The sequence below is a fragment of the Streptopelia decaocto genome (genome assembly GCF_964273445.1).
Source record: "Streptopelia decaocto genome assembly, chromosome: 5".
NCBI lineage: Eukaryota > Metazoa > Chordata > Aves > Columbiformes > Columbidae > Streptopelia > Streptopelia decaocto.
In genome coordinates, this window is record NC_138659.1 from 18,387,261 (window position 1) to 18,408,323 (window position 21,063).

Sequence of the window (21,063 nt, forward strand, 5' to 3'; positions counted from 1 at the left end):
GTAGGACAGGAGGCCATTGCTCTGGATGCTGCAGCCTCATGCAATAACCATGGCAGGGTTTGTTGGGGCTTTTTTTCCCTCTCTGTTATATGATATTTGGCATACAGCATATTTATGACAGAATGTTAGATGGAGGTGCAAATGCGGATCTAATCTTTTCATCTCTCTTCTTCACACATAAGAAAGCCTGACGGGAGATTCAGTAGAGGCTGGGAATGAATTTCCCCTGTTTGCATGGCATCTCGCATCGCCTGGATGCGTTACACAGAGAGAAGTTTTCTTCTGAGGCAACATTGCCGAAGGCAGGTTACTGGGCTTGATAGATTAAAGACATGAACCAAAACAACAAGGCTGTGTTCTCATGTAAATCGTCAGGCTGTTCTCAGGCCTGTAGTTTTAAATTTGGCTGAACTGAGGATCAGTTGAACAGGGCTTGTTTTGTCACATGATTTTTAGCATTTGCAGTAAGCTGTTAACAAGCTCTGGCAGATTTACGGTCACTAGACATACTTCTGCAAACACATTGTTTACAATTACAGTGAATTCACAGGGCAATGACCACAGTGGGATTGCTCACTATATCTGGATGTAATGTACATTACCATAAAGCCAGCAGAGAGTGTTCCCATGCGTGCCAGGGTCTCACGGCAGGCTCCTGCTGAAAGCGGTGCCCTGGCTGATCAGCAAACCTCAAACTGGAGACACGGGACCAGTGACTTCACCCACCCAGTGTTCTGTATGTGGTCTCAAGGAACTATAAAAATCTATGCGCTAAAATCACAGCAGTGGTATTTCTTAACTACTGCACTTTAATGTTTAAATACAATGCAAAGTAGGTCTGAGCTAACATCCTCAAATTTTGTTTTGGCATTTTAAGATATTTCCAAGATATTTAAGATATTTCCAAGTATTTATGCTACATTCAAAAGAGTCAAAATAAATGAGTAATCAAGTAACAATTCTAAATATTAGCAATCTCAGTGTTTTGAGAAAGATGTTCCAAGTTAGAATGCACAAATTTTACAGCAGGACAGAACTGTCAAAGACAGCATAAAGAAATAATTAGAGCTGAGCTCCTAAATAAGTTGCTGAGATAATACCCGTCACCAAAATGTGTCTGTTCCCCTCTTTTGAAAGCCTGCCCCATCATCTTGTACTGAACACTTAACCTCTCCAAAAAAAAAAAAAAAAGAAACCTATTCTTAGGGCTCCAGATTCTCATTCAGGTAGGAAATTCCCCTGAAAACTATTTCCAATACTACTGCTTACCTTGGTAATCCAAAAAAAAAAAAAGATAGAGAAATCCACTTAAAAGCAGCTGCTTCACTATAATTTGTCAGTTTGCATCTGTTTTGTGGCTGGTACTGTAGCTGTTAAAACACATTGACTTTGCATGTGAAAACTATTTTCAAAAAATATCACTCCATTACTCAGAACACTAAATAAGTGCATCATCATATAAAACCCTAAAATAATCAAAGCAGGAGCTGCAAGGCATTAATTACGAAATTTTCTTAGTGTCTCTTGGACTGTGCTAGAGCTAAGAAAAAGGAATGTATATTTAATGTGCCAACTATAATAAACAGCTATAAACTAATATTACAACTGATTCAGTTTCATCAGCTATCTCTGAAGAACAGCTCCAAGATTCTGACCTGTTGCAAACATAGCATCATAGACCACTTTATTTACATATTGCTAGATCTTAAAAAAATTAAGCAATAAAACATAGCTAAACAAACAGCTTCCCAATGAGTTCAATTAATTGTGCAGCTTTAATTTGACTCTTCTGAGGTCATTAAATTACTATTCACTTTGATTATATAACCGGGGTGGTAGCATGGTTTGAATATTCTGAAAATTAGTTCATTTTGTTTCCATGTTTAAGCTAATATAAAAAGCTGTTATTCTACCTGTTCTTGTGAATAACAGCTGGTTTGTTCTTTTGTAAATTCCCTGAAGCTTTGAAAAGAACTAGTCTTGCAATGTACACTGAGGAGGAAATGCCTTTCAAAAATAGGCAATTACTAATAAAAAAAAAAGTGAATACTGTACTTAAAAGAGTCCCTGGTCAGATCTCCGAAACTATCTGCTAAGTCAGGGGTTTGCTTGTTTTCTTTGCTTTTGAAGGAAAAAACTGTGAGCTGGAAATAGATGAGTGCTCGTCCCAGCCCTGCCTGCACGGCGGGACCTGCCACGATGCCCTGGGGAGCTTCTCCTGCTCCTGCGCCCCCGGCTTCCTTGGCCACCTCTGCGAAACCAACCTGGATGAGTGCGCCAGCCGGCCGTGCCTCCACGGGGGACAGTGCATGGACGGTGCCAACGGGTACGTCTTCTACAGATGGGTAACGCTAACATGAGTGCTGTTAGCTGCTCTGTTTGCAGATGGGAATGCAATGAGAGCCCGCACTGGCAGGTGGCTCATTTCATTTCAAATTGTGGATTTCGCTCCTTGATCCTGCACTGATTTCAGTTTAAATTTGAAAAGGAACAAAGAATGCAAATCTGGTGTCAGGGCCAATAGGACAACAAAATATTTATGGCAAAGGCTGACCAGAAGTCATGTTTGTACTTTAAATATTTACAACATGGTGTTTGTCTGGCCCTGGGGACAGTCATTTAGAATCATAGAATCATTTTGGTTGGAAGAGACTCTCAGGATCATTGAGTCCAACCATAACTCCAGCACTAAATAGTGTCCTTAAGAATCTTGTCTAAATGCCTTTTAAACACCTCCAGGGATGGTGACTCCACCACTTCCCTGGGCAGCCTGTTCTAATGCCTGACAACCCTTTCCGAAAAGAATTATTTCCTAATATCCAATCTAAACCTCCCCTGGCGCAACTTGAGGCCATTTCCTCTCATCCTATCACTTGCTACTTGGGAGAAGAGACCAACTCTCTCTATGCTACAACCTCCTTTCAGGTAGTCATAGACAGCAATAAGGTCTCCCCTCAGCCTCCTTTCCTCCAGGCTGAACAGCCCCAGTTCCCTCAGCTGCTCCTCATCAGACTTGTGCTCCAGACCCCTCACCAGCTTTGTTGCCCTACTCTGCACTCTCTCTAGTGTTTCAATGTCCTTCTTGTGATGAGGGGCCCAAAACTGAATAATTAATTCTGTTTCCAACACTCATAAAACTTCGGTTTCCAAGAGAGATGTGAGAGTGCATAAAATTGAATTTGCCAACAGCAGCTGCCCACACCAACAGACATTAGGAAAGAGAGGTAGAGTGAAACTGTAATAATAGTAACCATAGTAACAGATGTCATTAGGAAATGTGTCAGGAACTTTACAGGCATATAGGACAACAGCTCCTTATTCAAAACAACCTGTGGTCTATGGGCAAAGGAAAAAAAAAAAGGATACAAGGCAACAGAAAAGTGAGGTTCTGAACCTACTGTTAATAGCCCTACACAAAGGTCCCAGGCAGCCAGAGCTTTGGCTTTCCTTCACTGATACTGGCTTTGCGTACTCAGCATGAGATTCCCAAACTGAAAATACACAAATATAAGCTCAGTCTGAAAGTTCATATGTGTATTCATGCAAGCACTCACCTGCAAGTATAAGATTTGTCCTCTATTGTGTATTTTCCAGTTTCTATAAAGTGGTTTTAAAGATTTTAGAGCCCCCTGAAACCAGTCCAAAAGTCAGGTCAGCAAAAGGCATGCCTGCCTTGAATAAGAGGGGAAAGAGATCATGTTCTGGGAATGAGCTTTTGTACAGTGTGGTGACACTGCACAAACCTCTGGGAGCTTCTTTTCAGCAGCTCTGAATCACTCTGAACAGGACAAAGCAATTCACTATTTTCCAGCATAGCTAAAGCATGACAGGAGAGGGAGGGAGGTCACCTTGCACCTGCCTAGCTCACAGCAGACCCGCTTAGGAACCTGCAAGCCTTTTGAGGATACACACATGAGGTGAGCAACTGGGGTGCTCATTCAGGCCACACTTAATCCTACTCATTTTTCTCCTAGCTTTTAAAGCTGAGGTACATGTAAGAGCAATTTTAATTGGCTTGTAATGCTGCAGGATATCTGGAGAACGATTGGAGCTTTTTCCACATTTGTTACATGATGAAAAAGGGTTGGACAACAAAGCAATTCAAAACAGAAGGGTGTCTAGCAATTTTCTTCCTTTTGTGTATTTTTGGAGTTAAATGAAGAACTGTAGTATTTAAAAAGTAGTTTTCATTTTCTGACTAATGCTACAGTACAACTGAGGCTTTTGTGTGTGCCACCAGCTATCATAGGAATGTGAGAGGTGATAGATTTAGCATTTAAAGCCACAAATACAAACACTGAATCAAATTCTCTCCCAAATTTCAGACAGATTCTTCCAGCAAGTTCTCCTGAATGCAACAAAGTAGAACTTGATCTTTTAAAAAAACAGTTGCACATTATTGAACATTTCTTATTTAAACTTGACAATTTACAAAGGTGCCTTAGTTGATCCTATGAAAGCTGGTGTGCTGAGGCACAGAGGATACCTCTGTATGCTCCAAGCCTTTTTTCCATTGGAAATATTCCCAGGACCTTCAATGCTCTTTTGATTGCATAAGAAAGAACACCTGCATGTATTGCTTCCTGCATATTGTGAGAACATAAAAAAATAATCTCAAAAAATGTGTTTGGTAGAGTAAGAGTATCACTCCTAACAGCAAACACCACCTGCCTGCCCCTTCACAGCCTTTCCCTGGGCAGGGGACCCTCCAGAATCCCTGAAGGATCACAGCAATGTCAACATTTACAGATACCCATGAAAAAAAGGCACACAAGTGGGGCTTCACATTAAGAGAGTTTTGAGTATTCCTTACTGCTCCTTCATTCTGGACCAAAGGGAAAAAGGGGTGTGGACTAAGGCAAAAACCAAGCAAACACACAAACAAAAAAAAAAACCCAAAAAGCTTTCTCCACAAAGCTGAACAGCACCAAACTGAAAGCACAGGGAGGAAATGTGTGAAACATATAGCAGAAGAAAGATCCTTCTGTTTTGAGAACATACCTCAGAATGAAAATTATTTTTCTGATTCACATCTTCCTCATTACTTTTTATATCCTAAATTCAAATGTCACCTGGTCTAAAGTCACCTCTGATTTTGATTTAAGAATAATCCATACACTAGTAATAAACTAGCCTGCCAGAAGTTTCTGCTTATGTACATAGTGTAGTAAAAAGTTTACACTTTTTGGATTGTTAGACTGCAGGAGCCAGTTGTTCTCTGATGCTTCCTTATGTTTAACAATTTTGCTTTCTCTCTATATATTTACTCCAAGACTTAGAGATTAAGCACAGAAATAATCCAATAACTATACTGATCTCTTGTTCAGCAAAATTGCCCATGATTTCAATTCTACAATAACTAGTGTATAATTTTAATATAAAATAAAACAATATAAGAACAAATTTTTGTTTCTGGTAATTATTATTAGACAAAGATCATCCAAGCATATGCATTTAACATAGTTAAAGGCCTGTCTTTTCTTATGACATGTACAAGTTGACCTTATAGCTAATGAACTAAGCATGGGAATTACATATTTCATAATAATTAGCTCACCTGACAAAATCAAAAACAAACAAACAAAAAAACCCCAGCAACAACAAAAAACCCAAACAACAAACAATCAAGAACAAACCCCAAACAAAACCCCTCAGATGTTACTGATTACCTGCACATTGTTCATTTATATATACTAGTTTGTTTACTTCTAAACACATAATAGTAACATTTCTCATATTACAGTTATTATTGGAACTGTGCAAGCAGCTGACATTTTTGCACTAACTTAACAACAAAAAGTATTATTTTTCATCAGAGAAAATATTAGTCAAGGAAAATAAATTGCCTTGCTTTTGCCAATTTAATTTCTACTGGTCCAAGAGAAAGGGATACTAACACACTTACTGCCTCTCTCCTTTTCATTTTGTGAATAAAGTTAAGCCTGCAAAAATTGCATTGGAAATGACGGAAACTTTTTCCCCCAAAAAATTAAAAAACAAGGAAGCAAAAAACCCCAATAATTCTTAAAATAAATGATCTGTCAAAAACAATTTGCATTCACAAGCAGGTTTTTTTCCCTAGACAAAAACCCATATTTCAGGAAAAAGCTCATTGTTCCTTCCCAATATCTGGTATTTCTCCTAGAGCACCAGATGGTGGTCTCAAGCCTGGACTGAACTGTGCAAGCTGCTAGCCAAGAGTATGCAAGAAGGGTTTGGGAACAAAGCCCAGATCTCCTGACTTCCAGCTAGAATGAACACTGCATTCTGTGTTGCAGGTACAGCTGCAACTGCACCGGTACTGGATTTATGGGCCTGCACTGTGAGACTCTAATTCCCTTATGTTGGTCACAACCATGCTACAATAATGGCACTTGTGAGGACAATGCAGACAATTACACATGCCACTGCTGGCCAGGTAAGGTCTAAATTCTCTTATAAACACTCTTGTTCCTTGTGTAGTAGATATATTCTCATTTTTTAATTTTTTTGCTGATACAATAAAAGGTTGAAGCTATATACCCTTAAAATACTCTGTGGGCTTGACTCCTCATCATGAGTACAGGTAAGTTGCTGTCTTTTCCAGCTAAGGATTTCCCTGCACAGGAGAAGCTGGCAAAAACAAAAGTGCCAGTATTATGGAGTCAAAACAGGAGATAAATCAAAACGGGGTCCATCTTCTGGATGATTAATCCTTCAGCCCGTGTGATACAGGAATCACTGCTGCACCTGACCCTTTTTTATTCTTCACTAACATGACCTTTAAATCAGCCTAAAAAAAACGTAATTTACTTTCCAATGCAAAATATTGTCTGTTTATAAATAAAAATCAAAGTAGGCTTTACATTCGCTTCCTTCATATCACCAGTGCAACTTCTCCTGTCTAGCACTGTAGGTGAAAACACACTGGACTGTGTTCTCTAGCAGCACTGCTTGCATATCCAGCCATTTGCAAGCAGACTCCCACAGCCCAGCAGGGACACAGACACTGTGCTCTTTGAGAGACTTTGTGAGTCTTTCAGCACACAGACTAACTACAAGAACTCTGTCTAGTAAGTTTAATGTCTATGTCCCTACCGAGGACACAGAAACACAGCGCACTTTGACAGGTAAATGCTACAGTGGTGTTGGGCTGCATGGTCTTGGTGCATTAGACATGCAAAGACTAGGCACCCTTAGTGCTTTCCTGGAATCAGGGAGTTTTGTAACATTTCAAACGCCAGCAGATACAGCACTTTACAAACACTGGAGAATTTATACTCTCTGCCCTCCTCTCTCTTAGGGAGGTGGTGCAAAAGACAAGGAAACTTCACACAGCCCGAAAGTGTATCTACACCGTAATGCAGTGCCTCTTTATTCACACAGATCTCCACATTACTTCCTAAAAACCCCCAAGTCTGTAGAGCGCAGCAAAGCTCAGCTAGCTAACGCAGAATAGCCACAGCAGTATCCTGCTGCTGAGTCCTGACAGAGCCGCAAGGAAACGTCCCCACCTCCGAGCAGCAGAGGAAATCTTTTAGCACATGACAGAGCCTGAACCCAAGCCCATCCGATAGCCACAATATTTTCGGGGCTGGAATGAATGAATAGCGCACCAATTAAACACGTTTTTCTCCGCAGGCTACGCGGGCCTCCGCTGCGAAGAGGACATCGGGGAATGCCGCAGCAGCCCCTGCCTGCCCGGCGGCGACTGCGTGGAGCGCTCCTGGGCCGGCCGCTACGGCAGCGTCCCGGGGCTGCCGCCCGCCTTCAGCTACCGCACGGCCGAGGGCTACATCTGCAGCTGCAAGCCAGGCTTCACCGGTAAGGCTCCTTCGCTGGAAGCTTAGGAATTGATGCACAGCAGTAGCCTGTTGTTTAGGCTTGGCTTTCAATAAATCTTTAAGATGGCATGGGTTTTAAGGTGCCATAGTGGGAAGGGTCCCTCTGGTGGTCACCACACACGGGTGTCAGTGCTGGTTTGTGTGGAGCACAGGGCGTCGGTTGCACAATTTGTGACCGCAGCGGAGAGCGGCAGAGCCCAGGCACGGCCCCAGGGCAGCCGGAGACACAGTCCTTTCCCCTGCTTTGTCTGCAAAGCTTCGTCATCATAACCACATTTGCTGGAATTATGCCATAAACTTCAGTTAGGTGTTGTATTTAGAGTTCGAAATTCACTGTCTACAGGTATTATATTACAGGAGTGAAAACAATAATAAATAAGAGAGTAAACCAAATATAGAATCATATAATTGTTTTGGATGGAAAAGACCTTTAAGATCAAGTCCAAATGAGTACTAGAACTGTCAATTCCACCTCTAAACCATGTCCCTAAGAACCTCACCTATGTGTATTTTAAAGACTTCCAGAGATGGTGATTCAACCACTTCCCTGGGCAGCCTGTTCCAATGCCTGACAACCCTTTCAGTGAACACATTTTTCCTAATACCCAATGCAAACCTCCCCTGGCACAACTTGAGGCCATTTCCTCTCATCCTATCACTTGCTACTTGGTCGAAGAGACCAACACCCTCCATGATACACCCTCCTTTGAGTTAGTTGTAGGGAGTGATAAGGTCTCACCCTCAGCCTCCTTTTCTCCAGGCTAAAACATGAAACAAAACTCAAAAACTTCCCGTGTTTCTGTCCTCATGTATTTCTACATAGCAGCACTGGGGATTGGCAGGAACACTTCATCTGAATGCAGGGCAAGATTTTGTACAAATGTGGCAATGTAGGATGTTGCTGCTATTCTACAGCTTAAATGAAAAATCATTTCAAATTGTGTGCATAGGTGTGTTCTTAAGGAAAAACAAACAAAAACAAACAACAAACAACTATCAAAATTACAGGTAACCGTAATCCTAAGAAAGATTATGTGTTGGGATTTGCATTTAACACAGCCTGTACTATTTAGCACAGCCAGAAACAAGTTGGGTTTTGATTATACACTTCTTGGTCTACAGTATTTTTCTGTCAACTCCGTTCTTTTGTTCCTTCTGAAGGAAAAAAAAATAATTAATAGCTGGATTAGTTTAACCAGCCTTCAATTTCTCATTCCGTTCATCACTTGAGTAGTTTATAAACTTTCCTGTGACTGCCAGTGCGTTGTGTGACTGATGTCTCCAACACAGCAGATATGAAAGCATATAGAGAGCATAACCTTCACTCCGAATTCACCATTTAGTTTTCTTCAAAGCAACATTGAGACTTGTTTGCTTTTGTTCCATCCCTTTCCCCTTAACTGTCCTTCCCTGTCCTGTCACTAAGTGTTGCTGTTGTACTTTTGTTCTGCTTAAGAGAATAAAATATGAGGCTTCTGCTAAGGCTTGCAACATCCCCCAGGCTGTCCTAAGCACCCTTACCTCTTCACTTGCCACTTCTTTCTCTTCACTTCACTTCACTTCATTCCAGTGATGCCCAGCTCTTAGGTTTCTTTTCCTCCCCTCTTGACCCAACTTAAAAACTCCTGTGCTCTCTGAGACAACCAGGAAGGTGTTTTCTTGTTTAACCGTCATCCTTTATCCTCCCACTTCCATATCAATTACTTCCACCTGGCTTGTTTGCCTAATTTGGATGATGATTCTGCTGGTTTCATTCACATGGAGGACTCTTTTACTCCACAGGGAGTCCAGGGACCCATGTACAGGCAGAGTCCAGTCAGTTTGATAAAAGAGTGTCAGAACCTATTTAAATCAATTAATCTAACTAAAATTTTTCAATTGACAAGTTTTTAAATCACAATGCAGAATTCTCCAAGCATAACTGAGAGAAGTCTAGGAGACCATGAAATTTCAGTTGACTATATATGCAAATAACATTACATGTTTATAAACCTTTATGTAACTTTAGTCATCCCCATACCTGTTGGATGGTACATGTAACTTTCTTTATAAAAAGCAAACAAAAACCAATCAAACAAAATTTGTTCTTACCAAGCAGTGTGCCCAGGAAGCTGGAGGCAGGAAGAACATAACCTTTAACAGGGATGGCTGTAAAAGCTGCACGTGAAATGTCATTTGGTAACATGCTGCAAAATAATAGCAAAACAAGGTTAATCTTGCTGCTCTTGACAGCTCCTTCCCTGCCTTTGTTTTTCAGCAGGGCCTAATTTTTAAATTATTTTCTTTCTCATCTGTATGAGACACAATGTAGTCAAGCAATTTATGTATTTAATGAGGAGACAGCAGGATTGCTCTAACTAACACTTAGCATCCTAGACTCCCAGGCTTTGCCCTGAGGGCCCTTAGGGACAACGCAGCCAATCTCCCCAGCCCTCCCAGTAGCACTGTGTGTTTCTCTCCGGCCCTTCTTCTTCCCCTGGGTAATCTGGACATGCAAAGTGCTCAAAATGAGTCTCAGCCTGCTTGTATGTCAGAAGTGTTGACATAAAAAGCCTATAAGGTGGAGCAGAAACGTTCACTTCTGACGGTGATGTAATTTCTCCAATTATAGCCAAATCCATAATAAAGAAACCATGTGTTTTAATGGGAATTAGGGAATCTTTAAGATTTGAGTTGATGGTATGATTCAAGGTAGCAGATGAATCACTGATCAGGATCACTAAGTATATGGGTGCTTATCAAATATATATATGAACTAACAGTCAAGTAGAAAAAATGTCAGATCCTTTAATCTAGGCATCAATACATCTCACTGACAGCCAAAGTCCTACATTTCTGCAGCTATAGGTCAGGAGTTCTTCCAGCCTTAACACCTGAATAGTTGTATATGCTTTAGATATGAAACCTTAGATTCCTATTGAAACAGGACAAAGATTTTCTTTAATAAATTACATTCAATATTTTATTATGCCTTCTTCCTCAGTACGGCACTTGCAGAACATGGTAATCATACTTCGCCGTTCAGAGTAATATGAAGAAATAATTGTTCACGTACCCTGCATTGTGAGGGCTGAACCAGAAGCTATTGAAATAAATGGAAAGATGTAATTAAATTGAGGATGGTTGCCTATTTTGTAACAAGCATAAAATGGCATCTTTGAACTTACCTGTTAAAATTGCAAACAAATTACTGTAATTGAACTGAGAATATCTCTCTTTTGTACTACAAGTTTAGCCCCAAGGGCAGGAGATAATGGAGCCTAAACACATGCCTATATCAGGATAAAATATTTTCCTTGCTCAGTTGGGAGAATGGAATAAATATTATCTGGAAGTATCTTGTTATAGTGATTGTTCAGATGAATTAAAAAATAGTCAGTAGCCCTACTGAAACTCTTGCAAGGAACAAATCTGCAAACAAAATTATTTACTCAATTCGTTTCTTAAAAATAAAAATCCCAGTCTGGAGACTTTATCCCAGCTAGAAACTCTTTGAAACCATTCGATATATGCTGTATCTCAGACCCAAGACAGAAAATTTCCACACAGGTTCTACAAAGGGTTAAACTTCTCCAGCTCCCTTTTAAATCAAAGAGTTTGGGCATACTCACATTTCAAGAAGTCTCCGTACTTCTGCAGTAGCAAGCCCTAGATTTTTTATATTACCTTGGTCTCTGCCCCCATAGCACAACAGTACTTTTAATAGATTGGGCTTTCTTTTAAAGGGCTTGTGATTTGTTACTGCTAGCTTAAGGCAATAGTTATGCTAGAACTTTGTCCTTTCATACTGTGGATATATTGTATTGCTCTAGCACTGCACATGTTTTAAAAAGACCATTATTTGAAAGGTTAAACTTCTCACTTTCCTTATGAAAACCTGTGGGAAAGGAGCAGGGCAGAGCTGTGGATTTGGTAGTGACTCATTTCACCAGGTTGTAATAAACTTAACACCATGTCAAAATTAAAGAGCCTCTGAACTTGCAAGGTCCGTCAAGTGACACATTCCAGTGTTGAACTGAGCCCAAGGAGTGGTGAGTGTGCCAGGCTGCCCGTGGTCCCCTGGTGAGGGGACAGTGCTGGTAGGGGGCTGCAGAACATCCTTTTCACTTCAGCAGAAGGAGAGTAAGAGGAGCAGTAGGTATTTTTTTTCCCTTTTTGTTTATTTGTCACGTTTTCTGTTTTTCCCTTTTAAATCTCCCTGGCCCTTTTCCCAGTCTGTTGGACTGCTGCAAAATAAAATGATGCCATCAGACTGGTGTCATATGCATATTGAATTCCTGCCATATGCATGGGCGAAAGAAACTGTCTCCTTGAGCCAGAAGATGAGGCAGATAAATGGCCAGTATGGGAGAGTACTGAGCACTCAACTAACTAAAACAAAAACCTCAACCCAGGTAATGAACTGTGAACATCATGGGACCAGTGCATAAAAAGAGAATCATTTGGACTCTCATTCTACACTTAAACCAGAGTGAAAGAAACACAAGCACATAGGGCATGGGGCTTCCATTTCCCTGCCTTCCTTTAGATGCTGCTACAAGCAGACCATGCAGCAGACAACAGGGTAGACTAGGTCTCAGCCAGCTGTACGCCTCTCTGCCCACCTCTGACAGTATTATACAAATGTAAATATTATGGATTGGATGGTAGACACATTATTGCTAACTTGGGGAGCTTAAAATACATACATATATTTTTGGTTTCCTTATCTCCTTCTTAACCATCAGTATGATGATTGCAGAGCTGCCATCTTTTTTAGGTATATATATAAAGCGATGTGAGTCTTACAAAAATGTAAACAAGCAGATTAATAGCAGAGTTCTCATCTTGTCCCCAGACTCCAAATTTTATTTCCTTGGCTGTCCTTCGGCTGTTCACACCACGGTAGTCACTCATTCCTCCATTACATCAGGCTAATTCACATCATTTCATGGCCCATCATCATAGTTTAAAAGGTGATTTTCTCTTGATTCTGAGGCCTTAGAAGAGGACAAGACTGTTCAAGGAAAGAATGAGGAAAAAAGAAAGAAAGTAAAAAGGGAGAGATACAGAGGGGAAAGACAATTTTTAAATTAAGAAGGTGTCGAGGGCATCTCTCATCTTTTCAGTGGGAGACAGGCAAGGCAAGCACTCAGGTTCAGAATTAACAGGCCTGGAGGTATTGTTAGCTAATTATAATTCCTGTACAAGCAAAGGTTCAAGAAGGAAAATGCTGCCACTATCAAGCACTTATTCAAGGTTAGCTGGTTTAAGGAGAAATTCCAAATACAAGTACTATACATGTGAAATGCTGAAAAACAGAATTAGAGCTTGATGTATTTCTAGGCTTCTTACTGCTCTGGAACTGCAGAGAGTCTGTAACAGGGTTGCAAACAGACATCTTTTTCACCTAAATTCAATTCATAATCAGTATGGGATCACTTTTACACTGTTAGACTGCTGTGAAGGGTTCCCTTAATAAAACAACTTTGTGGTGCTGGGCAGTTGTGCAGCAAAACATAAAAAAGTGTTGCTATTTTCCGAGCATGGAGAAGAAGATACTGCTTTCCTAGAGATATTTCTACAGTGCTGCCCTATCTCCCTTCCAGACTCTGTGATCTCTATACATCCCTGTGTTCAAAAGCACAGGGGGAAGGAGGAGGAGGGACCTTCTCTGGCTGCTCCCAGCCAGGCTCTAGCAGCTCCAGCATTAGAAGAAGAGGATGCCCTCAGGGCCTGCCAGGCACTTGCTGCTTGTAAAAACTCTACACAAAAAAAGACAATTAGGACTTTAAAGTACTTCTTCCATTTCTACTTAAGCCTCTGATCTTGAAAGAACATTTAGACTGGCTTTTAGTGATTCTGACCCCTAATACTATTTAACATTTCTTCAATCAGTATCATCCTGGTAAGGATTTGTTCACACTGTCATCAGAATTGGTTCCTTCTCAATTTTCCCCTCCTCCTCCACCTCCAGTTCTTCCTTCTCCTGTTTTTCCTTAATTTTTGGAACTGGTCAGGATATTCTCACAGAGTGTGTCCTTTAGCCATGGCCTGTGGACTACTCCAGAGAAAGAGGCAGTTTTGCAAATGTTTTCAGACTCCAAGAATGCAGCTTGCTCACTAGTTTCTTGCTTGTCTCTTTATTCACTATTGATCAAACTGCTTTCTTTGCAATAAGCACTATTCACTTCTCACAGCCTTAGCTCCCAAACCAAACTCATTGTTAGATTAGTCTAATTAGTCTTTCTCTGGATAGTCCCCCAGAAGGAAAGCTGAGGTTGAACTCAAAATTTGCACGCTCTGTAACATAATGTCCATATGAAGGAAACATACCTCAAAACATTGATGGCAGTATTGAACTTAGGCTGTATCTGGAGGAATTTATGAATTTGGCATTCTGTTTCCACTACAGAACTTGTGTGACATTTCTATTTCATTTCTACTGCAGGTAGTACTCCTCTTCAACAACTGTAAGAAATACCATTTAGTGCAAGAAAGTGTAATTTTTACTTTCTTCAGCCATATAAATCACCGCAGCAGCTAAGACTGACTCAGGTTATTAATGACAGCTCTTTCCTTAACAGCCTATATCTTGAGATATTTTCTGGAAGCCTAACACCATTTTTGCAAAAATTAGTCTTATGACTTAACTTGCTCCTCTGCATGGCAGCAGACTGCGAGAGTAAGTGTTTAAATGCACTGAGTCTTCTGGTAGTGGTTACCTATTGTTTATCACTGGTTAAAGAATTCTAATTTAGTGTGACACACTTCAGAAAACAGCAGCATGTATCTCTAAGTGATATTGAGAGTGCCTGATAATCTTTCTGTATTTAGTACAACATTCTGCAGCTTGGGTTTTGCCTTACTAAAATCTGAACATTTTATAAATACAAGCAAATTCACTCATCTATCGCTACTGTGTGGGACATAAGAATTATCCCCACTTCACAGAAAACCAGAAAAAAAGGCTAAGGTCCAATATGACCATAAGGTATGACATTATCTTATGAACAGTGGAGTCTCACAACAACCCATGCAGGATGTATTTGTATAGCATTATTGGATCCACTTACCATGTTTCATGTGCTCCAAGTAGAGACTGAAATAGCTTCAGATCCTAAGAACAAAATACGAACCTAGCATGGGTGCTATCTATGCAGAGGATCCCTTTTAATGAAATAAAATTCAGCTTTATTGAAGACTTCAGCTTGTCCCTCTTATTCCTGTTGTATAAGAGAACCTTTTGACGGAAGAGTGTTTTTACTGGCAATGATGGTCTATATTAAAGTTTTGTAAAAGCTGGACCATGATCATTAAGAAAGGAACCCTTGAACTATCCATGACAATGTTTTACAGAAATAGCTCCCAGACCTGACAATTTTTTAGCAACTCTGAGAATGATATTTAGAGCCCTGATATACCTATGTATATTTTTTCATGAGAAATATGTATGACATAAGAAATATCTCTCCTGTTGTTGCAAGTTGGACTGGAAATGGAGATTACAGCCATCAATTCTGTATTATTCAGCACCAAAAGAATGCACAAGTGTCAAGATGTTTGTTTTGGGGTTTTTTGTTGTTTTTTAGTTAGAAATATATGAAATTAAAACATGAGGAAACATCTACCAATATTATCCTCAGAACACATGTAGAGTTTTATGCTTAAAATTTTCACAGCTGACCCGTCATTACTATGATCTATTTTCTCTAGTTACACTGATATGTTAAGTTGTATAATGTAGTTCGACATGATTGACAGAGCCTGCAAGCAGTGGATATTTTGAATCTGGCACATCTCTCTGTGTTAAACAGTGTTGCACATAAACACTTTTTAGCATGAAAAGCTTTTTTCCTTGAAGGGAAGGAGGAGGGGATGAATGGTTTTTCATCCATAAGCTCCCAGATCTTGCAACACACAGACAGATAACATCCTTAGATTTAAGGAATCTCTGAAGTCCAGTACCTGGTAGGGGAGAAAAAAACAAACAAACAAACAAACCAACCCCCCACAAAGTTCAATTGTAAATCATTTGGCCACAGGAATAATGTGTTTCAAGCACCTGTTATTTTACTGACATTCCTGCTGGGTCATTCCATCATATGATCGACTACTTGTCAAAACTAGCCTGAATATCCAGTAAGAATTTTCCTTCTGGGGCTTTCTTCAGGCTCTACCTACTTACCTTTTTGATTTCTTCCTTAATACTGTGAATAAACCTTTCCTAGCGTTTTTAATTGGCATACCTCAGATATTTATAGTCTCCTGCAATCCAGTTTTGCCACCTCTTGGCTGATCATATGAACCCGCTCAGTTCCATCTTTTTTTGTTGAACAATCTCTCTGGCCTTTTCATTTTTTTTCTTGCTTTGCTCCATCTCAGCAACATGCCATGTAGCCTGGAACCGAGCCCAGGACTTGGTTTTGCCCACTCTTCCTGCTGCTGAAAAAAAGTCATCTTCTCCCTAATACATGTCAAAACTGCTGTGTATCTCCTGACATACATCCTAATGCTAGTTCTGTGCGTCTAGCACACCATGGTATTACAGATAATCCTGTTTCTTAAAGAGAGGTTGTTTGTTGCATGTACACATACATCCAATGGCAAAGACAACCACTAATGAAAATAGAGTGTAAAGTGTGGTCTAAGTGACGACCGTGCGTGAACCCCAGTGAAATCAAAGGTATTGCACATACTAAACTGACAGCAGAACTTTGCACATCTTAAGAATTTCATTGTCCATCTCAGGAGCTACTTTACAGCATATGATTTTTAGCATTGTATTGTAGAAGGCTATGTCATTTTGATAGAATTACAGTCAAATTGTAAAGTCAAGCAGATGCACAACTTTTCCCCAAACAGAAATGAACTTTCTTTAAATCTGCACTTTGGATAGTTTTCACTAATCTGGAGAAAGTGCTTAACAAGTAGATGGTAAAGAGAAGATCTGTGCTGTGGGACTAATATGTTTTACTTCCTCAATACATTCTAATTTATGGAATATTTAAGGTCAAATGTCAAGTGATAAACAAAATGACCCAATTTAATAGCTCCATGTTTTACTCAACAGATGATTTAGAAAAGAGCCTTAATAATCTCACCATTGTGAACCCTATTAAAATCTAGTTTATTGGAAATACAGTAAATTATACAACCAAATATTTAAGAGGCATTACTTCTCTTTTCCCCCAATAATGGAGGAACTCAAGAGTGACATTAGAGAAGCTGGAGGAGTTCAGTCAGAAATAAAACATGGGCAAGTAGTTCTGAACCGTATACATGTATGTATACATACCCACATGCATGCGCTGATACAAAAATATTACATATATATGTCAACACATACATAATAGCGGCTTCAGAGTACTTCATTGCTCTGCTTATTGAAAGCCTTTCTTTGATCACTAATTAAAAAGATCCACAACTTTCATCTTTTCTATTTTGAAGTGCAGAGTTTTCTGGCTGGATTGTTGTGTAGTAAGAATGAAAGATTTGTCTTCATTCCTTTCTGCAAGATTTGCAGCATGCCATGCGTATGCTCATTAACAAGCAGAGTTTATGTTGGTCCTCATTACTAATTAATTATTTTAATTGCATGGCTGGGAAATGTGTGATGTTCACATGCCAAACCTGTATATGTTTGTTATGAGAGCAATATTGGCCTATATTCAGATAAAAAAATCAAGATGAGTAAACTTATTTAAGATTAAAGTATGCAGGATGCTGTTATCTTGCTATGGCATCAAATATAAATGGTGTGTCACTCATCACTTCGTTCTTGTAGAGGTTACATTTTTTATATAGCTTAGCTACTCTGTTTTTACACTCACAGATTTTTATATGCCTTTGAAATACCATTTCTCACATAGAAACATCCCCAAATAACCCACAGCAGTGGGATGGCATTCTTGTTCACCCTTGGTAAAAGGCTTTACTTGTTAAACTGCTATTTGTAATACCCCCAAAAAAGTATAAGCTGCCCTAATATGTGAAAATATGTAATTTGTTTGAACTAGCATCAGCATTTTGGTAGCAGCAGAGCTCTGAGAGATCTAAGAGCTCTTGGAGAACTAAATTCTGTCTACTCCTTCTGTACCTACTAGCCAGTAGAGGGAGCACGAAATACTCTCTATGTGTAGCATCTGCTACACGTTTAACTGATAGTTCAACACAGCCATTAGAGCCTGACCTGGAAGAAGCGAATTCTCAAAGACCTTGTGACGAATGCCGTTTGCTAATCCAAATTCTTAACATCAGTTTACAGCTTTTGCACCACACAGTTTGATTAGCAGAATCTTTCACATGGAGTTCAGGGATGTTGGTCTTCAGCCAATCATGCAAAGTCCACTCAGGGCTGTAAGAGCTGTGGAAAAAGAAGCACTACGGTTTTAAGTACAGAATAGTAACTTAATGACCCAGATCAGGGCTATTCCTAGGTAAATTCTGTTATTGCAATGGAGGCTTGGCTTTAACACCAGAAGAACAACATAATTTCCCATTCCAAAGTATTGGGTTTTACTGATTGTGCCAATGGTCCTGCTGATGAAGCTATTGGGTGAAAGGAGACAGAGGAACTCCCATCCTACTAAGGGCTCAGCACCCACAATGAATTTTGCACCCTTGCTTGAAAAAAAATACATGTTGGACTCAAGCGTTATGCAAAATATTGATGTTTTCCTCTTGATCCTTAAAATACCAGCAAAAGAATATTCCAGACCCTTACATAAGGTTCCCATAATGCCAGTGGCCTAAATGACATCAGTTTTTAAAGCATAAAAGGCACCTCATCTAGGCTTAGAAACGTCAGTAGTAATTACAAACTTCATTTTCAAGTATAATCAATTCTTTATTTATGGTGTGAAATGTTTTTTACCCTTTTGAACTTGTGCTTTTTTAAGCCAAGCAATATTGTTGGCATGTTCCTTTAAAAATAATTGCTTCTGGACTGAGAAATTGGACGTCAAGTTCCAACTTGATATAAATTAAATGGTTTACATCAATAGTCTGGCTCATGGTAGAAGTGAGTGTTTTGATTCTGGGTTTGACTTCAGGACATGACCTCTTGATCACACAGGTCAGCACAGATGGGAAATATTGAAGAGGTACCCTAGGTTGACGTGGGGAAGAAAGTGTCTTGTACTGATGTATCACAAACTGTCTGATCTGTTAAACAGAAGCAATGTCAGACTCCACAGAGAATAAAGCTTAGTTGTCATAGGTCATTATGCTCTTCAAAAAGAAAGAGATGGAAGGAAAATCACAATGATGGAAATCCTCAGGGTTGTCATGTACACATAATCTTCTAAACCTTGCTGAATGAATGCTGCCAAGCCTATATGCATGGAAAACAGAGTAAAGAATCCAAGTATTCTTCACTTTTACAGTACAAGTATGTCTCTAATTTCCACCTGTACCCATTATAAAGGATTATTTAGGAACATACAGCATTTAAAATTTAAAAGCACGACACCTATACAGCTGATCCTCACGCTTATGTGATCAGGTCTTAAGAACTGCATGCATGAGAGCAATCACGTTCACAAGATCAGGCAATATATAGTTGTTCAAAGGAAAGGAACAGATACATTGGAGAGAAGTTTAGATTTCAACTTCTGAGAAACCACAGCTCTCTTATCCTCTGTTCATGACAGATTTTCCAATCCCTTAATCATCCTCACAGCCTTTTGCTGGACCTGCTCCAGTACATCCACTTCTTTCCTGTACCTGGGAAGCCCAGACCTGGACTTGATGTGGTCTCACCAGTGCCAAGGAGAGGTGAAGAATCATCTCCCCTGATCTGCTGGCCACATGCTTCCCAGTACAGCCCAGGAGTCTGTTGACCCTCTTTGCTGCAAGGGCACACAGCTGGCTCATGGCCAACTTGTTCACCCGCACAGCAAAGCTGCTTTCCAGCCCAGCTGGCACCCAGCATGTCCAGTGGATGAAGTTATTTGTCCCCAGATGTAGGGCTTTGCAAATCCCTTTGCAGAACTTCATAAGGTTCCTGAAGATTGCCCATTTCTCCAGGCTGTTGAGGTCCCTCTGAATGGTAGCACTGCTCTCTGGTGTATAGAGAACTCTTCACAGTTTTGTATACACATATATGATTCTAATTTTAATTGTTAATAATAAAATTGTTAATAAATAAAAAATAACTTCAACGTTTTTGTTGGGTTGGACTCAGGAGTTTTACAGTTTGCTGGCAATTAGTTATCACTGATGAGTCTAAGGTCTTCTCAAGGACATAAACAGTATGTTTGGACACTGAGTAATAAAATTAAGCTAGTAACATGAGCACCCAAATTAATTTTATGCAATATACTACATAAAAGCTCTTACATGAATTGTTCCCTCTAGCATCTAGCTCTTAATTATTCAGTGTTTCTTAATAGGAGGAACAAGTGATAAACCCGAGTATTTTTATGTCTTCTCATTTGCACCGTTTGAAATAAACTCTGCAGTCACTGTAATAAGGCACAATCTGCTTCTGTTTAGGTACCCAGACTGATTTTTTCAGGTACAAGAATTTCAAAGATGCCTTTTACTGATCATCTGGGTGCTGGTCCCTTTTAAAAAAAATATTTGAATTACCTTAGAAAAGTACTTCTGGTGATTATGTAGGGACAATCATATTAAGGAAAGCACGCTCCTTCCCTGGCTGACAATGAACTTCGCACTTCCAATAAATAGTCTCAGAGAGAAGAAAAAAAGCCTAGTATAGACAGCTAATTTATGCTGATTATTAGCTGCTAGAAATAGATTTGGTGGATCTGATTCAGATTGTTCTCCCACTGCTGTAATCCTTCAAGTCTGGCTGTATTAACAACATGACACCGTTACAGAAAATCATATGATCAATACAGTTATGGCTGCAGTCCCTGTCCTAAGGGCACTATTTTTTCTTAACAAAGAGAGTTCAGAATCTGTTATTAGGCCTGTTTGTGAGGCCAGAACATCATGGTAAATCACTACCTACGATAACAAATAAAGAAAACTAGTTGAATGCTGTACTGTGATCATGTCTGCCCAGCTACAAAAGCAGCACATAAAGACACACAAAAATTAGATTTATTCTAGCTAATCACACACCCCTAGTATTACCCAGGAAACCCCCCAATAAGACAGCCAGCAGTCCATGGCAAGCACACACTATCTCAGCTGGAGCCCATGCTGTCCCCCTGCCCTTGGTATTGTTATGTGACCTAGCAAAAGTGAAGCTAGTTTGGGTCTCACTCTTCCCAGCTTCAAGATGGGTTAA

The 21,063-nt window shown here is 39.8% G+C and overlaps 1 protein-coding gene across 1 annotated transcript in view; it reads left to right on the top strand.

Annotated features, from left to right (window-relative positions):
* Nucleotides 1-21,063, top strand: part of CRB1 (crumbs cell polarity complex component 1) — a gene marked incomplete at both ends in the record, with an annotated part of 102,495 nt that overhangs the window by 35,970 nt on the left and 45,462 nt on the right. Inside the window, 3 exons of the mRNA XM_082052741.1 lie at nt 2,131-2,326; nt 6,279-6,418; nt 7,621-7,803. Of these exons, the coding sequence (XP_081908867.1) occupies nt 2,131-2,326; nt 6,279-6,418; nt 7,621-7,803 (519 nt within the window). The remainder of the gene's footprint in view (nt 1-2,130; nt 2,327-6,278; nt 6,419-7,620; nt 7,804-21,063) is intronic.